The sequence below is a fragment of the Hypanus sabinus genome, chromosome 6 (genome assembly GCF_030144855.1).
Source record: "Hypanus sabinus isolate sHypSab1 chromosome 6, sHypSab1.hap1, whole genome shotgun sequence".
In the NCBI taxonomy this organism is placed as follows: domain Eukaryota; kingdom Metazoa; phylum Chordata; class Chondrichthyes; order Myliobatiformes; family Dasyatidae; genus Hypanus; species Hypanus sabinus.
This window is the reverse complement of record NC_082711.1, coordinates 178525394-178542963: the sequence shown is the minus strand read 5'-3', so window position 1 is coordinate 178542963 and position 17570 is coordinate 178525394. Positions and strand designations below refer to the sequence as shown.

Here is a 17570-nt window from a genome sequence, read left to right as displayed (position 1 = left end):
GTGTGTGTGTGTGTGCCCGTCTGTGCACACGTGTGTGTGTGTGTGTGTGTGTGTGTGTGTGTGTGTGTGTGTGTGTGTGTGTGTATGTGTGTGTGTGTGCCCGTCTGTGCACACGTGTGTGTGTGTGTATGTCGGCCTCACACTGAACCGCAGTGACAAACGCCGCCGCCGGCTCCAGCTCATGGCTCTTACCTGTTCTCGCAGCCCACTCCGTAGGTACCGGCGGCGCACGGCTCGCCGCAGTCGCCGCCTCGGTAGCCCGGCTGGCAGACGCAGTGGCCGTTGCGGGGGTGGCAGCTGCCATGTAGACAGGCGCAAGTCTGTTCACAGCGGGCACCCCACCAGCCCGCCTGGCACTGGCACTCTCCGGTGCTCTGGCTGCACGGCGACTGGCCGCAGTAACAGCGGATGTTACAGCGCCGACCCCACCAGCGCGGCGAGCAGGTGCAGCGGCCACTCTGCGGGTCGCACTCGGAGCTCTCCCGCCGGCACTGGCAAAACCGCGAGCAGTCGGCGCCCCACCAGCCCGCTTCGCAGCGGCAGCGGCCGCTGTCCGGCTCGCAGACTCCGTGGGAGCAGCGGCAGCTCCGGCTGCAGTTGGGGCCCCAGCGGCCGGGCCGGCAGGAGCAGTGTCCGCTGACGGCATCGCACACACCATGGGGGTGGCAAGAGCAGAGCTCCCGGCAGTCGGTGCCCCAGAACTGCTCCGGACAGCCTGCGGGACACAAACAAACAGAGGTCTGCGTTGATGTGGGGCCTACTGACGCCCCACGGGCTTCCCAAATAACGGGAGGGGTGTGGGTCTTGGCCTCCGCCCTGCCATTTGACAGCAGTGGCGGACAGTGCATGGCAGGATCCCACGCCCCTCCAGCGGTGCGGCTGTCCCTCATACAGCCCTCCCACAGTGTGACCCTCGCTCATTTCGCCCTCCCTCAGTACCAACACTCTGCGACGTGACCCTCCCTCAGTACCAGTGGAGGGGAAGGGAAGAGGAGGAAAGGAAAGGAGGGAAGAGGGAGAATGGAGGCAGGGGTCGGGAGGAGAAGGTGGGATGAGGGAAGGGATGCAGTGGGTGAACACGGCCGGTGGTGGGATTCACTGGGTCTCTGCCCCACTTACGGGTGACACAGTTGGCTCCAAAGTATCCGTGTGGACAGCGACACACCTGGGGTCGGACGCAGATCTCTCCCGGCCGACAGGCGCTCTCCCGCTCGCAGATCGCTGCAGGAGGAAACATCATTGTCTGTGGCTGTCCCATCACAGTTACCGTGAATACGATGGGGGGGGGGGGGGTCAGTGTGGAGACAACCCCATCCACCCCAACTCAATCCCATCCGGCCATAACACCAGCACCCATCATCTCATTCTCATGTCCCCCTATCCAATCCCACCTCAGCCCCTCAATCCCACGCCCTGCCACCATGCCAGAACACCACCCCTCACTCCACCATCCATCACGCCAGCCCCCATCTGAATCCCATCTCACCCCCGCCCACACACACAGACACACACACACACTCACACACACACACTGACACACACACACACACATTCACACACAGACACACTCACACACACACACTGACACACACACACTCACACACACACACTGACACACACACACACTCACACACACACACACTCACACTGACACACACACACACACTCACACACAGACACACACACACACACTGACACACACAGACACACACACACACACTGACACACACACACTCACACACAGACACACACACACTCACACACAGACACACACACTCACACTCACACACAGACACACACACACTCACAGACACACACACAGACAAACACACACTCACACACACACACTCACACACACACACACTCACACACACACTCACACTCACACACAGACACACTCACACACAGACACACACACACACACACACACTGACACACACACACTCACACACAGACACATACACACTCACACACAGACACACACACACTCACACTCACACACAGACACACACACACACTCACAGACACACACACAGACAAACACACACTCACACACACACACTCACACACAGACTCACACACACACACACACTCACACACACACACACACACACACACACACACACACTCACACTCACACACAGACACACTCACACACACACACACACACTGACACACAGACACACTCACACTCACACTCACACACACACACACACACACACACACACACACACACACACACACACTCACACACACACTGGGAGGGTGTGATCACGGTATCTCTCTACTTCACACTCGCTCAGTTTTGCCCCTCCTAGTCCCCCAAACTGCTAAACATGGGACACAACATTTCCCTCTACAGTCGGACCCTTGACTTCCTGACCAACCGACCGCGATCAGTAAGGAGACACAGCTTCATCTCCAGCCTGATTATTCTAAACGCTGATGCTCCACAAGGTTCCCAGTTCCCGACTCTACTCCCTCTCCGCTGCTGGCAACGGGGCCAGATTCTGTTCCGACTCCGACGAGACCGCCATAGGGGGTTACATAGGGGGATCGGGGGGGGATCGAGATCTTGCTGGGTGTATCCGTATGAGTTTGCAGATCACGCCATCGCAGTGGACCGTATCTCAGATAACGACGAGACGAAGAACAGGAAGAGGGTAGAGAGTTTGGTGACATGGTGTCACGACAACAACCTTTCCCTCGATGTCAACAAGACAAAGGAACTGGTCATTGACTTCAGGAAGGGAGGTGGAGCTCAGGGTTCTGTCTACATTAGCAATGTTGAGTTTGGAGGGGTTGGGAGCTTCAGGTTCCTTGTCTGTACAGCCTGTCCTGGTCCAGCTACATGATTCACTGCCAGGAAAGTTCATCAACGTCTCTGCTTCCTCAGGAGGCTAAAGAGGTCGAGCAGGTCGGGTCCCCGTCGGTCGCGACCCGCTTGTCTCGATGCGCTGTCAGTCCGGATACACCACGGCTGGCTCTGACCAAGACACAGGAAACTCCAGAGAGGTGTGGACACATCACAGGAACCAGCCTTCCTTTCCATGGGTTCTGTCTGCACTTCCCACCGCATCGGTAAAGCAGCCGATGCAATCAGAGACTCGGCGCACCGCAAGTTCTCACTTCTCCCTCGCCCACCGGACAGAGATACAAAGGTGCGTCCCGCCAGGCTGAAGGACAACTTCTGCCCCACTGGTGCAAGTCTGTTGAATGCTTTCGACCTCACAATCTGCCTCGCTGTGCTGTCTGCCGGCTCTGCACTCCCCACTTAATTTTTTAAATTCATTTTTTATGCGCAAAATAATGCCCTCTGGGCCGAAGAGGCAGCCACCCGAGAACCCCTTTGTTCAACCGTGGCCTAACATAACAACTTACAATCACCAATTAAACTACTAGCCGGTCCGCCTTTGAACTGTGGGAGGAAACCAGAGCACCCGGAGGAAACCCACACGCTTACGGGGAGGAACGGACGAACTGCTTACAGCTGCACTAACCGCTACCCCACCGCGGTGCTCACTCGGTAACTGTGACACCCTATTCTGCATTCTGTTATTGTTTTCCCTGCATTATTGTAATGCAGCGTGGATGGCAAGCAAAACACAGATTTTCACTGCATTCAGTACTCGTGTCAAAAAAAAATAAAAATATTAATAATAATAATAATAATAATAATAATAATAATAATAATAATAATAATAATAATAATAATAATAAAACCCATCCCACGGTGTGGCCCCTCCTCAGCGATACCAATCATCTCTGATGACCCCTGATAATCCGTCATGGAGGGTTGGACCTTGGCGGGGAGTTGTACTGAATACTCACCGATCGTGCAGTCGCTGCCCTGTTGTCTCCATCCCGCACAGCAGCTCAGGGAGGCGAGATCACTGCGAGACAAGCAAAGTGCGTTCATTGCCGGCAATACACGTCAGACACCCCCACCCGCTTTCTACAATCCGGTCCGTCAGGGGAAGGGTGGGCGGTGCTGTGGATTGTCGAGGGTTACAACGGGGCACTGACGGGGTGCCGAGTTGGGCTGAGAAGTGGCAGATGGCGCTCCCGGGATAGACCACGTTTCCAGTTAAGGTGCATCACGTTAAAATTGTGCCCCCTGGCATTTGCCATTTTCACCCTTGGAAAAGATCTTGGGCTATGCACTCAATCTGTACCTCTTATCATCTTGTACGCCCCTAACAAGTCTCCTCTCATTCTCCTCCTCTCCAAAGAGAAAAGCCCCAGCTCGCTCAACCTATCCTCAAAGATCATGCTTATGCTGGGAATAGGCAGCTTAAATAGTTCGGCACAGACTAAATGGGCCGACAGGCCTGCTTCTCTGCTGTACTTTTCTATGACTGTATGCTGGCTAAGCCGGGTAAATCTCCTCTGCACCCTCTCTAAAAGTTTCACATCCTTTGTATAATGAGGTGACCAGAACGGAACACAATATTCCCGTCTGATGTAACCATAGAACCGCAGAGAGACCTTGCGGCTCTTGAACTCAATGCCCTGACTAATGAAGACAATGAATCTGAAGGTAGAATAGTACATATAGTATTATAATAAATTTGACTGCCTTTGAGGTATGAATGGAATCGAACACAGTATGATTATCAGACCAGATGATCACACAAACAGCAAATTTTACTAAATATGTTAATGATGCTGAATATGATTCGGAGACCCGTAATGCAGATCTCTGTCACACTGGCTGTTTTGCCGATAAGACTTGTGAGTGGATGAAACACAGGAGATTCTGCAGATGCTGGAAATCCAGAGTGCTGGAGGAGCTCCGCAGGTCAGGCAGCATCTATGGAGGGGAATACACAGGCAATGTTTCAGCTGAGACCCTTCATCGGGACTGGAAAGGAAGGGGGAAGAAGCCAGGATAAGAAGAGAGGGGAGGGGAAGAGTACCAGCTGGCATAGAAGCTGCATGACACAGAAACCCTACAGCACAATACAGGCCCTTCGGCCCACAAAGCTGTGCCGAGCATGTCCCTACTTTAAAAATTACTTAGGGTTACCCATAGCCCTCTGTTTTACTAAGCTCCATGTACCTGTTCAGGAGTCTCTTAAAAGACCCTATCGTATCCGCTTCCACCACCGTTGCCAGTAGCCCATTCCACGCACTCAACACTCTGCATAAAAAAACTTATCCCTGACATCTCCTCTGTACCTACTCCCCAGCACCTTAAACCTGTGTCATCTTGGGGCAACCATTTCAGCCCTTTGATCACTTGTGCTGGCAGCTCTTTCCTCTAAGTGAAAAATTTTCCCTTTTCAATATTGCCCTTAAACCAGTCAAGTGTGACAGTGGAAAAGAGTGTATAGAACTGGACAAGATAGCAGAGGTTCTGAATAAGTTCTTTGTTTCAGTATTCACAATGGAAAAGGACCTTGGTGATCGTAGGGATGACTTACAGTGGATGAAAAGCTTAAACTTTTCACCTTCCACCCTTAACCCATGACCACTGGTTGTAGTCCCATCCAACCTCAGAAGAAAAAATCTGCTTGCATTTACTCTTATCTATACCCTTCATAATTTTGTATACCTCTATCAAATTTCCTCTTAGTCTTCTATATTCCAAAGAATAAAGTTTTAATCTGTTCAATCTTTCCCTATAACTCTTGTCCTCCAGCAACATCCTTCTAAATTTTCTCTATAATCTTTCAACCTTATTTACACCTTTCCTGTAGGTAGGTGACCAAACATGCACACAACACTCCAATGTCTTATACAACATAACATTCCATCTCCTGTACTATACTTTGATCTATGAAGGCCACTGTGCCAGAGCCTCTCTTTATGACCCTATCTACCTGTGACACCACTTTCAATGAAGTACCAGATCCTTTTGTCCTACCACACTCCTCGGTGCCCTACCGTTCACTGTGTAAGACCCACCCTGGATGATCCTACCGAACTTGCCTGCATTAAATTCCATCTGCCTGTTTGTCAGCTGGTCCAGATACCCTGCCAGCTTTGATAGCCTTACTTGCTGTCCACTACACCCCCAATCTCGGTGTCATCCGCAAATCTGCTGATCTGGTTTACCACAATATCATCCAGATCACTGATATAGACGGCAAACAGCAAAGGGCCCGGCCCCGATCCCCTGGGACACCGCTAGTCACAGGCCTCCATCTTCTACCACTATCTGGCTTCGCCCACCAAGCCAAAGTCCAATCCAATCTACTACCTCACTCTGAACGCCAAATGACTGAACCTTCCTGACCAGCCTCCCACGCAGGACCTTGTCAAATTACTTGTTAAATGCCTTGCGGGTGTTCGGGCTCATTCCGGTGGCAGGAACAGGCCACAGTGACGGATTTCTGTCAGGTCAGCGATGCTTGTTTAAAAGGACAGAAGAGACAATCAGGGCTGCCATTGTTGGGAGTAGGCATCTGGTGAGAGTGGGACTGCCAGGCTTGGGTCAAAGGAGGCTTCAGCTCGAAAGAGCCATTGGCTCTGGATAAACTTCTGATAAACTCCTTTTTGCCCTCTTAATGTACCTGGTGTAGTAAGTGGCTGTTGTGTGTTCTTCATGCCAGATGTTGGAGTCCTGGGAGACCCAGAGTCTCCCGGGGAGCTACATCTGCATGAAGTGCATCCGCCTGCAGCTCCTTGAAGACGGTGTTAGGGGTCCGGAGCAGCAGCTGCATGACCTTCGGCTTATACGGGAGAGTGAGGAGATCATCGATCAGAGTTACAGGGAAGCAGTCACCCAGAAATTGTAGGAGATGAGTAGCTGGGTGACTGTCAGGGGAAATGGAAATAGGCAGTTGGTGCAGAGCACCCCTGTGGCCACTCCCTCAATGTTAAGTGTACCGCTTTGGTTGTAGGGGATGTCCTCCCAGAGGACTGCTACAGAGACCAGGTTACTGGCACTGAGCATGGGTCTGGGATGGAGGGAGAGAGGGAGTGGTAGTGATAGGGGACTCAATCGTCAGAGGAACAGGCAGGAGGTTCTGTGGACATGAAAGGGACACATGGATGGTTTGTTGCCTCCCAGGTGCCAGGGCCAGGGGCATCGCAGATCCCGTCTACAACATCTTGGAGAAGGATGGGGAGCAGCCAGGTGTCTTGGTACATATTGGTACTAATGACACAGGAAGGAAACGCATTTGAGGTCCTGAAAAGAGATTTTAGAGAGCTAGGCAGAAAGCTGAGAAGCAGGACCTCCCGGGTAGTAATTTCTGGATTGCTGCCTGTGCCACGTGGCAGTGAGGGTAGATTAATGCAGGGCTGAGAAGCTGGTGCAGGGGGCAGGGCTTCAGGCTTCTTGCACCATTGGGCTCTCTCCTGGGGGAGGTATGACCTGTACAATAGTGAAAAGTTGCACCTGAACGCAAGGGGAACCAATATTCTTGCAGACAGGTTTGTTAGAGCTATCGGGGGGTTTAACTAATTTGGCGGGGGGTGGGAATCGTGGTGAAGGGACTCGGGATAGAACGGATGGTAAAAAAATAAAGATAGCATACAGGCAGACTGTCAGGAAGAGAAGACAGATGATAGGGCATCATTGCAGCCAGCAAGGTGAGTATCAGTACATTAGGGATGCAGAATCAAAAAGAGTAGCAAATGCAGTACTCAAAGTGTTATACTAAGTATAAGAAATAAGGTGGATGATCTTGGTGCACTATTCCAGATTGTCAGGTGTGATTCCTGAGTCCTGCCGAAGGGTCTCGGCCTGAAACGTCGGCTGTGCTCTCTTCCATCAATGCTGCCTGACCTGCTGAGTTCCTCCAGCATTTTGTGTGTGTTGCTATGGATTTCCAGCATCTGCAGATTTTCTCCTGTTTCTCAGGTATGACGTTGTGGCCATTTCTGAACTATGGCTGAAAGATGGTTGTAGTTGGGAATGTCCAAGGTTACACGTTGTATCGGAGAGATATGCAAATGTCACTCCATTAAGAAAGGAGAAAGCCAGCAGAAAGGAAATTGTAGACTGTCTTCAGTGGTTGGGAAGATAATGGAGTCAATTGTTAAGGATGAGTTACTTGGTGACATGGGACAGGACAGGACAAAGTCAGCATGGTTTCCTTAAGGGAATGTCTTGCCTGACGAACCTGTTGGGATTCTTTGAGAAGATTACAAGTAGGATAGATAAAGGGGTTTGTAGTGGGTGTTGTACATTTGGACTTTCAGGTGGCCTTTGTCAGAGTGAGGCTGCTTACCAAGTTAAGAGCTCAACAAAGTTACTGGCATGGTTAAAGCATTTGCTGATTTGTAGGAGGCAGCAGGTGGGAATAAAAGGATTCTTTTCTGGTTGGCTGCTAGTGACTAGTGGTGATCCACAGGGGTCGGTGTTGGGACCGCTTCTTTTTATTCTGTATATCAATGATTTAGATGATGGAATAGATGGCTTTGTTGCCAAATTTTCAGATGATAGAAAGATTGGTGGAGAGGCAGGTAGTGTTAAGAAAGCAGGAAGGCTGCAGAAGGACAGAGACAGATTACGTAAATGTGCAAGATAGTGGCAAATGTAATACAATGCTGGAACATACATGGTCATGCACTTTGTAGTAGAAATAAATGTGCCGACTATTTTCTAAAGAGGAAGAAAATTTCAAATTCTGAGATGCAAAGAGTCTTGGAAGTCCATGTGCAGAACACCGTAAAGGTTATCTTGCAGGTTGAGTCGGTGGTGAGGAAGACAAATACAATGTTAGCATTCATTCAGGAGGTCTGGAATACAAGAGCAGGGCTGTGATGCTGAAGCTTTATAAAGCACTGGTGAGGCCTCACCTTGAGTATTGTGAACAGTTTTGGGCTTCTCATCGAAGAAAAGATGTGCTGACATTGGAGAGGGTCCAGAGGAGGTTCACAATGATGATTCCAGGAACGTAAAGGTAATCAGACAAGGAACATTTGATGGCTCTGGGTCTGTACTCAACGAAATTCTTAAGAAGGATGGGGAGGATCTCATTGAAACCTTTTGAATGTTGAAAGGCCTAGGCAGATTAGATGTGGAAAGGATGTTTCCTGTGGTGGGGGAGTCTAGGACAGGAGGGTACAGCCTCAGGTTAGAGGGGCATACATTTAAAACAGAGATGCAGAGAAATTTCTTTCACCAGGGAATTGTGAATTTGAGGAATTTGTTACCACAGGCAGCTGTGGAGGTGAGATCATTGGGTATATTTAAGACAGAGCTGGTTCTTGATTGGACAGGTCATCAAAGGTTACAGGGAAAAGGCTAGGGTGTGGGTCATAGGAGGGGAAAAAGGGATCAGCCAGGATTGAATGGTAGAGCAGACTCAATTCTGCTCCTATGTCTTATGGTCTTGTAGTCTAAAGTCCATGTAAGCAACATCCACTGCCTTGCCTTCATCAGCTTTCCTGATAACTTGCTTTGAAAACTCGGCAAGACATGACTTACCACGCATGAAAGCATGGTGGCTATCCTTGATCAGTCCATGTCTATCTAAATAATCAAAGAATCCAGTCCCTCAGAATACCTTCCAATAACTTTCCCACTACTGATGTTAGACTCCCCAGCCTATAATTTTCTGACTTATTTTTAGAGCCTTTCTTGAACAGCGGAACAGCATTAGCTATCCTCCAATCCTCTGGCACCTCACCTTCACTAAGGATTATTTTATTATCTTTGCATATTCACATAGGGCCCTTGCAATTTCAGCACTTGCCTCCTGTAAGCTTCAATGCCCTGTGGGTTTGTCCACCCTAATTTGCCTGACGGCATCGAACACCTCCTCCTCTGTAACCGGTACAGGGTCCGTGACCTCCCTGAAGCTTTGCCTCGTTTCCATAGACTCAAAGTCTGACTCCTGGGTAAATACAGTTGCCAAAAATCCATTCATGATCTCCTCCATCTCCTTTGGCTTCACCCATGGATTATCATTCTCATCTTCCAGTTACTTGCAATCCTTTCGCTCTTAACCCATCTGTAGAACCCCTCAGGATTCTCCTTCACCTTGTCTGTTGGGGCAACCTCATGCCTTATTTTATCTTCCTGGTTTTTCTTTCTGAAGTGTTCTCTTGCGTTTCTTATACTCCATAAGCACCCCATTTGTTCCTGCCTGAACAAACCTGCCATGCACCTCCTTTTTTCTTAACCAGAGCTTCAATATCTCCTGAAAACCGAGGTTCCCTAGACCGGTTATCTTTACCTTTTATTCTGACAGGCACAAACAAGCTTTGTACTCTCAAAATTTCACTTTTGAAGATCTCACCTTTGTCGGAAAACAGTCTGTTCCAATCCACACGGCCAGATCATTTCTAATGCCGTCAAAATTGGTCTTTCTCCAATTTAGAACCTCAACCTGTGGACCAGACCTACTTTCTGCCATATCTACTTTGAAACTAATGGCATTGTGATCAGCAGATGGGAAAAGTTTCCCTACACAAACTTCTGACACCTGCCCTCTCTCATTCCCTAACAGCAGATCCAGTATTGCATGCTCTCTCTCACTGGAATTCCTTCATACTGATTAAGGAAGCTTTCCTGAACGGATTTGACAAACTATCCCATCTAGTCCTTTTACAGTATGGGATTCCCAGTCAATATGTGGAAAGTTAAAATCACCTACTGTAACAATCTTGTTTCTTGCAGCGGTCTGCGATCTCTCTACAAATTCATCCCACTAAACCCCATTAATATAATATATTGTACAAACCCCACTTCCAGAAAAGTTGGGATATTTTCCAAAATGCAATAAAAACAAAAATCTGTGATTTGTTAATTCACATGAACCTTTATTTAACTGACAAAAGTACAAAGAAAAGATTTTCAATAGTTTTACTGACAAACTTAATTGTATTTTGTAAATATACACAAATTTAGAATTTGATGGCTGCAACACACTCAACAAAAGTTGAGACAGAGGCATGTTTACCATTGAGTTACATCACCTTTCCTTTTAATAACACTTTTTAATCATTTTGGGACTGAGGATACTAATTGTAGTAGATTTGCAATAGGAAAATTTGTCCATTCTTGCTTGATATAAGACTTCAGCTGCTCAACAGCCCGTGGTCTCCGTTGTCTGATTCTCCTCTTCATGATGTGTCATACATTTTCAATAGTAGGTAGATCTGGACTGGCAGCAGGCCAGTCAAGCGCACGCACTCTGTGTCTACAAAGCCACGCTGTCGTAGCCCGTGCAGAATGTGGTCTGGCATTGTCCTGCTGAAATAAGCATGGACGTCCCGGAAAGAGACGTCGCCTTGATGGCAACATATGTCTCTCTAAAATCCTAATATACACCTCAGGGTCAATGGTACCTTCACATACATGCAACTCACCCAAGCCGTGGGCACTGATGCACCTCCATACCATCACAGATGCTGGTTTTTGCACCTTTCGCTGATAACAATCAGGATGGTCGTTTTCATCTTTGGCAGGGAGAACTTGACGCCAGTTTTTTCTGAAAACTAGCTGAAATGTGGACTCATCTGACCACAGCACGTGGTTCCACAGTCTTTCGGTCCATCTGAGATGAGCTCGGGCCCAGAGAACTCGCCGGCGTTTCTGCATAGAGTTGATGTATGGCTTCCTCCTTGCGTAATACAGTTTCAAGTTGCATTTCTGGATGCAGCGACGGACTGTGTTAAGTGACAATGGTTTTCCAAAGTACTCCTGAGCCCAGGTGGCTATAATCATCACAGTAGCATGACGGTTTCTTAGGCAGTGCCGCCTGAGGGCTCGAAGATCACGCGCATCCAACAGTGGTTTCCGACCTTGCCCTTTATACACTGAGATGTCTCTAAATTCTCTGAATCTTTTCACAATGTTATGTACTGTAGATGTTGAAAGACCTAAATTCTCTGCAATCTTGTGGTGGGAAATGTTCCTTTTGAACTGACTAACAATTCTCTCACGAATTTTGGCACAAAGGGGTGAGCCACGACCCATCCTTGCTTGCAAAGACTGAGCCTTTGATGGACACTACTTTTATACCCAGTCATGATGCCTCACCTGCTACCAATTAGCCTGCTTAATGTGGAGTCTTCCAAACCGGTGTTACTTGAATATTCTGTGCACTTTTCAATCTTATTTTAACTCCGACCCAACTTTTGTTGAGTGTGTTGCAGCCATCAAATTCTAAATTGGTGTATATTTACAAAATACAATTAAGTTGGTCAGTAAAACTATTGAAAATCTTTTCTTTGTACTTTTGTCAGTTAAATAAAGGTTCATGTGAATTAACATATCACAGATTTTTGTTTTTATTGTACTTTGGAAAATATCCCAACTTCTCTGGAAATGGGGCTTGTAATATAATCCCATTAACATCCTCATACCTTTCCTGTTTCTCAGCTCCACCCATAATCCTCACTAGACAAGTTCTCTGGTCTGTCCTGACGGAGCAATGCCGTGCCATTTTCCCTGACCAGGAATGCCATCCCTCCTCCTTTAATCCCTCCCACTCTGACACATCTAAAACAACGGAATCCCGGGATACTGAGCTGCCAGTCCAGTCCCTCCTGCAACCGTCTCATTAATCGCTAACGGTCATTGATCTGGGCCCTGAGCTCATCAGCCTTTCCTACGATACTGCTTGCGTGGAATGATATACCACTCAGGATATTAAACCCACCACTCGACCTTTCGATCCCTGATTTTTCTGAGGTTTTAACAACATCGGTCTCCTCAGCCTCTCCACTCTCTGTTCTGGTGCTCTGGTTCCCATCCCCCGGCAACTCTAGTTTAAGCCCCACCGTGCAGCGTTAACAAACCTTCCCACTGGGATATTAGCCCCCTCCAGTTCAGGTGCAAATTGTTCCTTCAGTACAGGTCCCACCTTCCCTGGAACTGAGCCCAATTATCCAAAAATCTGATGTTCTCCCTCCTACACCAACTCCTCAGCCATGTGTTAAACGGTATAATCTTCCTAGTTCTGGCCTCAGCAGCACGTGGAATGGCTAGCCCTCATTTGTACTGCTGATTTAATTTTTATATACACAATAATTACATGTATCACATTTGCTGCTGGAAAACAACAAATTTCACAATGTATGCCAGTGATATTAAACCCGATTCTGATTGGGTAACTCAGCAGTAAGCCTGTGTATCTTTATTTATAACCATATAACAATTACAGCACGGAAACAGGCCATCTTGGCCCTTCTAGTCCGTGCCGAACGCTTACTCTCACCTAGTCCCACCAACCTGCACTCAGTCCATAACCCTCCATTCCTTTCCTGTCCATATACCTATCCAATTTTACTTTAAATGACAATACCGAACCTGCCTCTACCACTTCTACTGGAAGCTTGTTCCACACAGCTACCACTCTCTGAGTAAAGAAGTTCCACCTCATATTACACCTAAACTTTTGCCCCCTAACTCTCAACATGTCCTCTTGTTTGAATCTCCCCACTCTCAATGGAAAAAACCTATCCACATCAACTCTATCTATCCCCCTCATAATTTTAAATACCTCTATCAAGTCCCCCCTCAACCTTCTACGCTCCAAAGAATAAAGACCTAACTTGTTCAACCTTTCCCTGTAACTTAGGTGCTGAAACCCAGGTAACATTCTAGTAAATCTTCTCTGTACTCTCTCTATTTTGTTGATATCTTTCCTATAATTCAGTGACCAGAACTGTACACAATATTCTAAATTTATTTAGCGATATGGTACAGTACATAAGGAGCGGGAGCAGGAGTAGGCCATGAAGCCTATCGAGCCTGCCCCGTCATTCGATAAGATCAATAAGTTACACCCATGTGACCGATTAACCTGCTAACCCTTACGCCTTTGGACTGTGGGAGGAAACTAGAGCACCTGGAGGAAACCCACGCGGTCACAGGGAGAATGTCCTTCGAGACAGTGGCGGGAATTGAAGTAATAGTGTTTTCACTAACCGCTATGTTACTGTGCTGATCACACACTTGGAGGATGCGGGAATGGATCCTGCAACCTCTCGCATACTGAGCAAGCACTCTGCCATTTGAATTAACCCCCCCCCTCCCCACAGCTGCTGCGAATGAGATCTCTGCTGACCTTTACGTTCACCGTGTGATTATCTCACACACTACTGAACATATCCTCTGGAACCAAACAAACCAGGTGGAGTTGTTTGGGATAGTCAGCACGGCTTTATGCATCGAAAATCACGCCTCATTGAGTTTTTGAAGTGGTTACCAAAAGGATCAACAGGGGTGGGGTGTCCGGGGAAGGGTGACACATCTGGTGAAGGGGCTCATTGTGTCTCCTGCAGTGCTGGGGAGAAAGCTCTAACAAGCAGAGGCAGCAGTGGGAGAGGGGATGGCAGAGAGAGAGAGAGAGAGAGAGAGAGAGAGAGAGAGAGAGAGAGAGAGAGAACAAGAAAGAGTGAGTGATAGACAGAAAAGGAGAAAGATAAAAGTAGAGAGAGAGACAGACAGACAGAGATGGAGAGACAGAGAGATACAGACAGCGAGCGAGGAAGAGAGGCAGAGAGAGACAGGCAGACAGACCTAGAGACACTGAACAAGCAAGAGAAAGAGAGTGAACAAGAGAGATTGAAAGAGGGAGAGACAAACAGAGACCGTGAGTAAGTGAGAGAGACAAAGAGACTGAAACAGAGAGAGAGGACAGAGGAGAGAGACAGACAGACAGACAGACAGAGACTGAGAAAGAGAGAGAGGAGAGAGAGAGAGAGAGAGAGAGAGAGAGAAGAGAGACAGAGAGAGAGAGACACACAGACTGAGAAAGAGAGAGAGAGAGGACAGAAGAGAGAGAGAGGAGAGAGAGACAGAGAGAGACACACAGACTGAGAAAGAGAGAGAGAGAGGACTGAGAGAGAGAGAGAGAGAGAGGAGAGAGAGAGAGAGACACACACACACAGACTGAGAGTGAGAGAGAGAGGACAGAGGAGAGGGAGACAGACAGACAGACAGAGACTGAGAAAGAGAGAGAGGAGAGAAAGGACAGAGGAGAGAGAGAGAGAGGAGAGAGACAGAGAGAAACACACAGACTGAGAAAGAGAGAGAGACAGAGGAGAGAGAGACAGAGAGAGAGGGGGGGAGAGAGAGAGGACAGAGGACAGAGGAGAGACAGACAGACAGACCAGGCCACACAACACATTCAGCTGAAGGACCTACCTTCGTAAGCGACACACGTTGGCTCCATTGGGATCAAGAGGCTGAAGAACTGAAGCCCACAGCAATGGGCAGACGGTGACCAGGAGGAGTAGAATGCCCATGGCTGCCCTCAGGGTACCCGGGCGTGAGATTCCTGGCCTGCCCGAGCCAGCCCCGTGTCTCCCTGTCCCACTGGCCTGAACAGGACTGTGCAGTGTCCTTCAGAAGGGCTCCGATCCAGAGATCAGTGGCCTACTTCCTTGCAGGAAGTGTGGCTTGTTCCTGGGGAAACTGCTCTTGAGGCCCAGTTCCTGTGATTCAGCTCCCATGGAACAAAGAAAACTGACGGTGGAGACCCAACGTTTATGTTGGATGGAGCACTTTAAACCTCAGTGATGCCTTAATGAACCGGACTGATTCCAGACAATCCCGGAATCATTCCGCCCTATGGGAGACCATTCAGCCCATCTAAGCCCAGTGCTGGGAAGCTGAATGAGCTTCACACTCCATCACAACCTCTCCAAATCCTGTCAGGAAGCTGGTGTTCAAACTGTTCCTGCTGGCTCCCAGCAGAGCGCTGAGAACTCAGCAGGTCCCGAATGAAACCTCCGTCCCTTTTGTATTGCAAAAGCACTGGCCAGGTCCCTCCACGGGCTTTGTCTACACTTCTCAGTGCCTCGGTAAAGTGGTCACCCCACCTGGACCATTCTCTCCTCTCCTTCCTCCCATCGGGCAGAAGATACGAGACTGAAAGCACGTCCCACCAGCTCAAAGACCATAACAGCATAAGGTATTAGGCCATTCAGCCCATCGAGTCTGCTCCCTGTTTCCATCACGGCTGCTTTATTTGCCCTCTCAACCCTATTCTAGGTGTGACCTTCAACGCACTGACTAATCACGAACCTATCAGCCTCACTTTAAGTACACAGCTGTGCGTGGCAATGAATTCCACAGATTCACAGCCCTCTGGCGAAAGACATCCCTCCTCATCTCTGTGTGCTCTAAGGCTGTGCCTTTTTGCCCTAACAGTTCCTGTCCTCCTGTCCTACCAGTCTCTGGTATGATCAAACGGACAATGTAGCTCGTTATGACCTTGCACCTTACTGCACTTTCCTCGTGTTCTGCCTCAATGCACTGTAACGGTTGATCTGTGTGAACCGTATACAAGGCCTCTCAAAGTCCAACCCTGCTGTCGGACTGTTGTGAGAGCTGGAAGCGGGTCAGGGCTCCGGAGAAGCTGTACAGTGGCCAGTGACCTGAACAGGGGAGGCAATGCATTACAGAAACTTCGATGAACTCCACCCAGGCCATCGACTTCATAGGATGATGAAGAGGGGAGGTCAGCAATGGCCAGGACTCCAGTGGGACCCAAGTAAGTAAGAGTAGTATGCAAGGCAAGCTTGTCACTCTATATCAGTACAGAAACAATAATAGGCTACTACCATTCAGCCCATCAAGACTGTGCTGACTCACAAAGCAATCTTATTTCCCCCTACTTTAACTATAGCCCATTCTCCCTACCTTCCCATCATCAAGGGCCATGGTGCATGACAAGGCCCATCTTGGTCTTTCCATCTATCTTTAATCTGCTTATTCTTTTCTCTTTACATGACCAAGATTGTTCTTGGCAATTTTTTCTACAGAACTGGTTTGCCATTGCCTTCTTCTGGGCAGTGTCTTTACAAGGTGGGTGACCCCAGCCATTACCAATACCTTTCAGAGATTGTCTGCCTGGTGTCAGTGGTCACATAACCAGGACTAGTGATCTGCACCGACTCTTCATACGACCGTCCACCGCCCGCTCCCACGGGTTCACGTGACCCTGACTGGGGGCTGACCAGATAGCGGAGGGAAGGAGTGCCTTACACCTTCTTTGGTAGAGAGGTATCTGCACCCCACCTCCCTACACTAGGGCTAATTTGCACTGGGTTTTAACGCACCATCCCACACATTCTGCAATGTGGGCGGAAAGCACAGCAAGGAAGACGTGCAGACTTCACACAGACAGTGTCAGGTGTCGAGGTAGAGCAGGGTTCACTGTGCTGCCTCAGAAAGCAGTACCACTGTAGGCAGTGCCTCACTGTCCTAGTGACCTGGGCTCTGCCTGTGTGGTGTTTGCATTCTCTCTGTGTGACCATGTGGGCGTTTCCCCCTCCCCATCCCAGACATGCGAGCAGTAGGTTTATTGGTCTCTCTCAATTGCCCTGTGTGGGGGGAGTTCAAAGTGAATTTATTATCAAAGTACAGTGTTGTGTATTTAATATATGGGTAATCTTGAATACAGTGTATGTCAGTTTATTAAGCATACTTGTTTATTTAAAGAATTCATTATGGGTTATATGTATAAATACGTGAATTGTGTACATCATCACGCTACACGTGGTATGTGCACGCCACACTTAAAGTAAAAGCAAAGCTAGACTCACATTCACAGTCTGGCATGTCTTCCTTTGGATTCGTTTAATGTATTGAAGTTATAAAACTTAATGTACAAATACTATATGTCACCTTGAGATTTATATTCTTGCAGGCT

General features: G+C 48.5%; 1 protein-coding gene across 1 annotated transcript in view; it reads right to left on the bottom strand.

The window, feature by feature from the left end:
* Positions 1-15335, bottom strand: part of scarf1 (scavenger receptor class F, member 1) — a 70804-nt gene extending 55469 nt beyond the window's left edge. The window contains exons 1-4 of the mRNA XM_059973706.1: positions 15059-15335; positions 3832-3893; positions 1120-1221; positions 193-715 (exon numbers count right to left, since the gene is read on the bottom strand). Of these exons, the coding sequence (XP_059829689.1) occupies positions 193-715; positions 1120-1221; positions 3832-3893; positions 15059-15159 (788 nt within the window). The 5' untranslated portion in view covers positions 15160-15335. The remainder of the gene's footprint in view (positions 1-192; positions 716-1119; positions 1222-3831; positions 3894-15058) is intronic.
* Positions 15336-17570: the final 2235 nt, after the last annotated feature.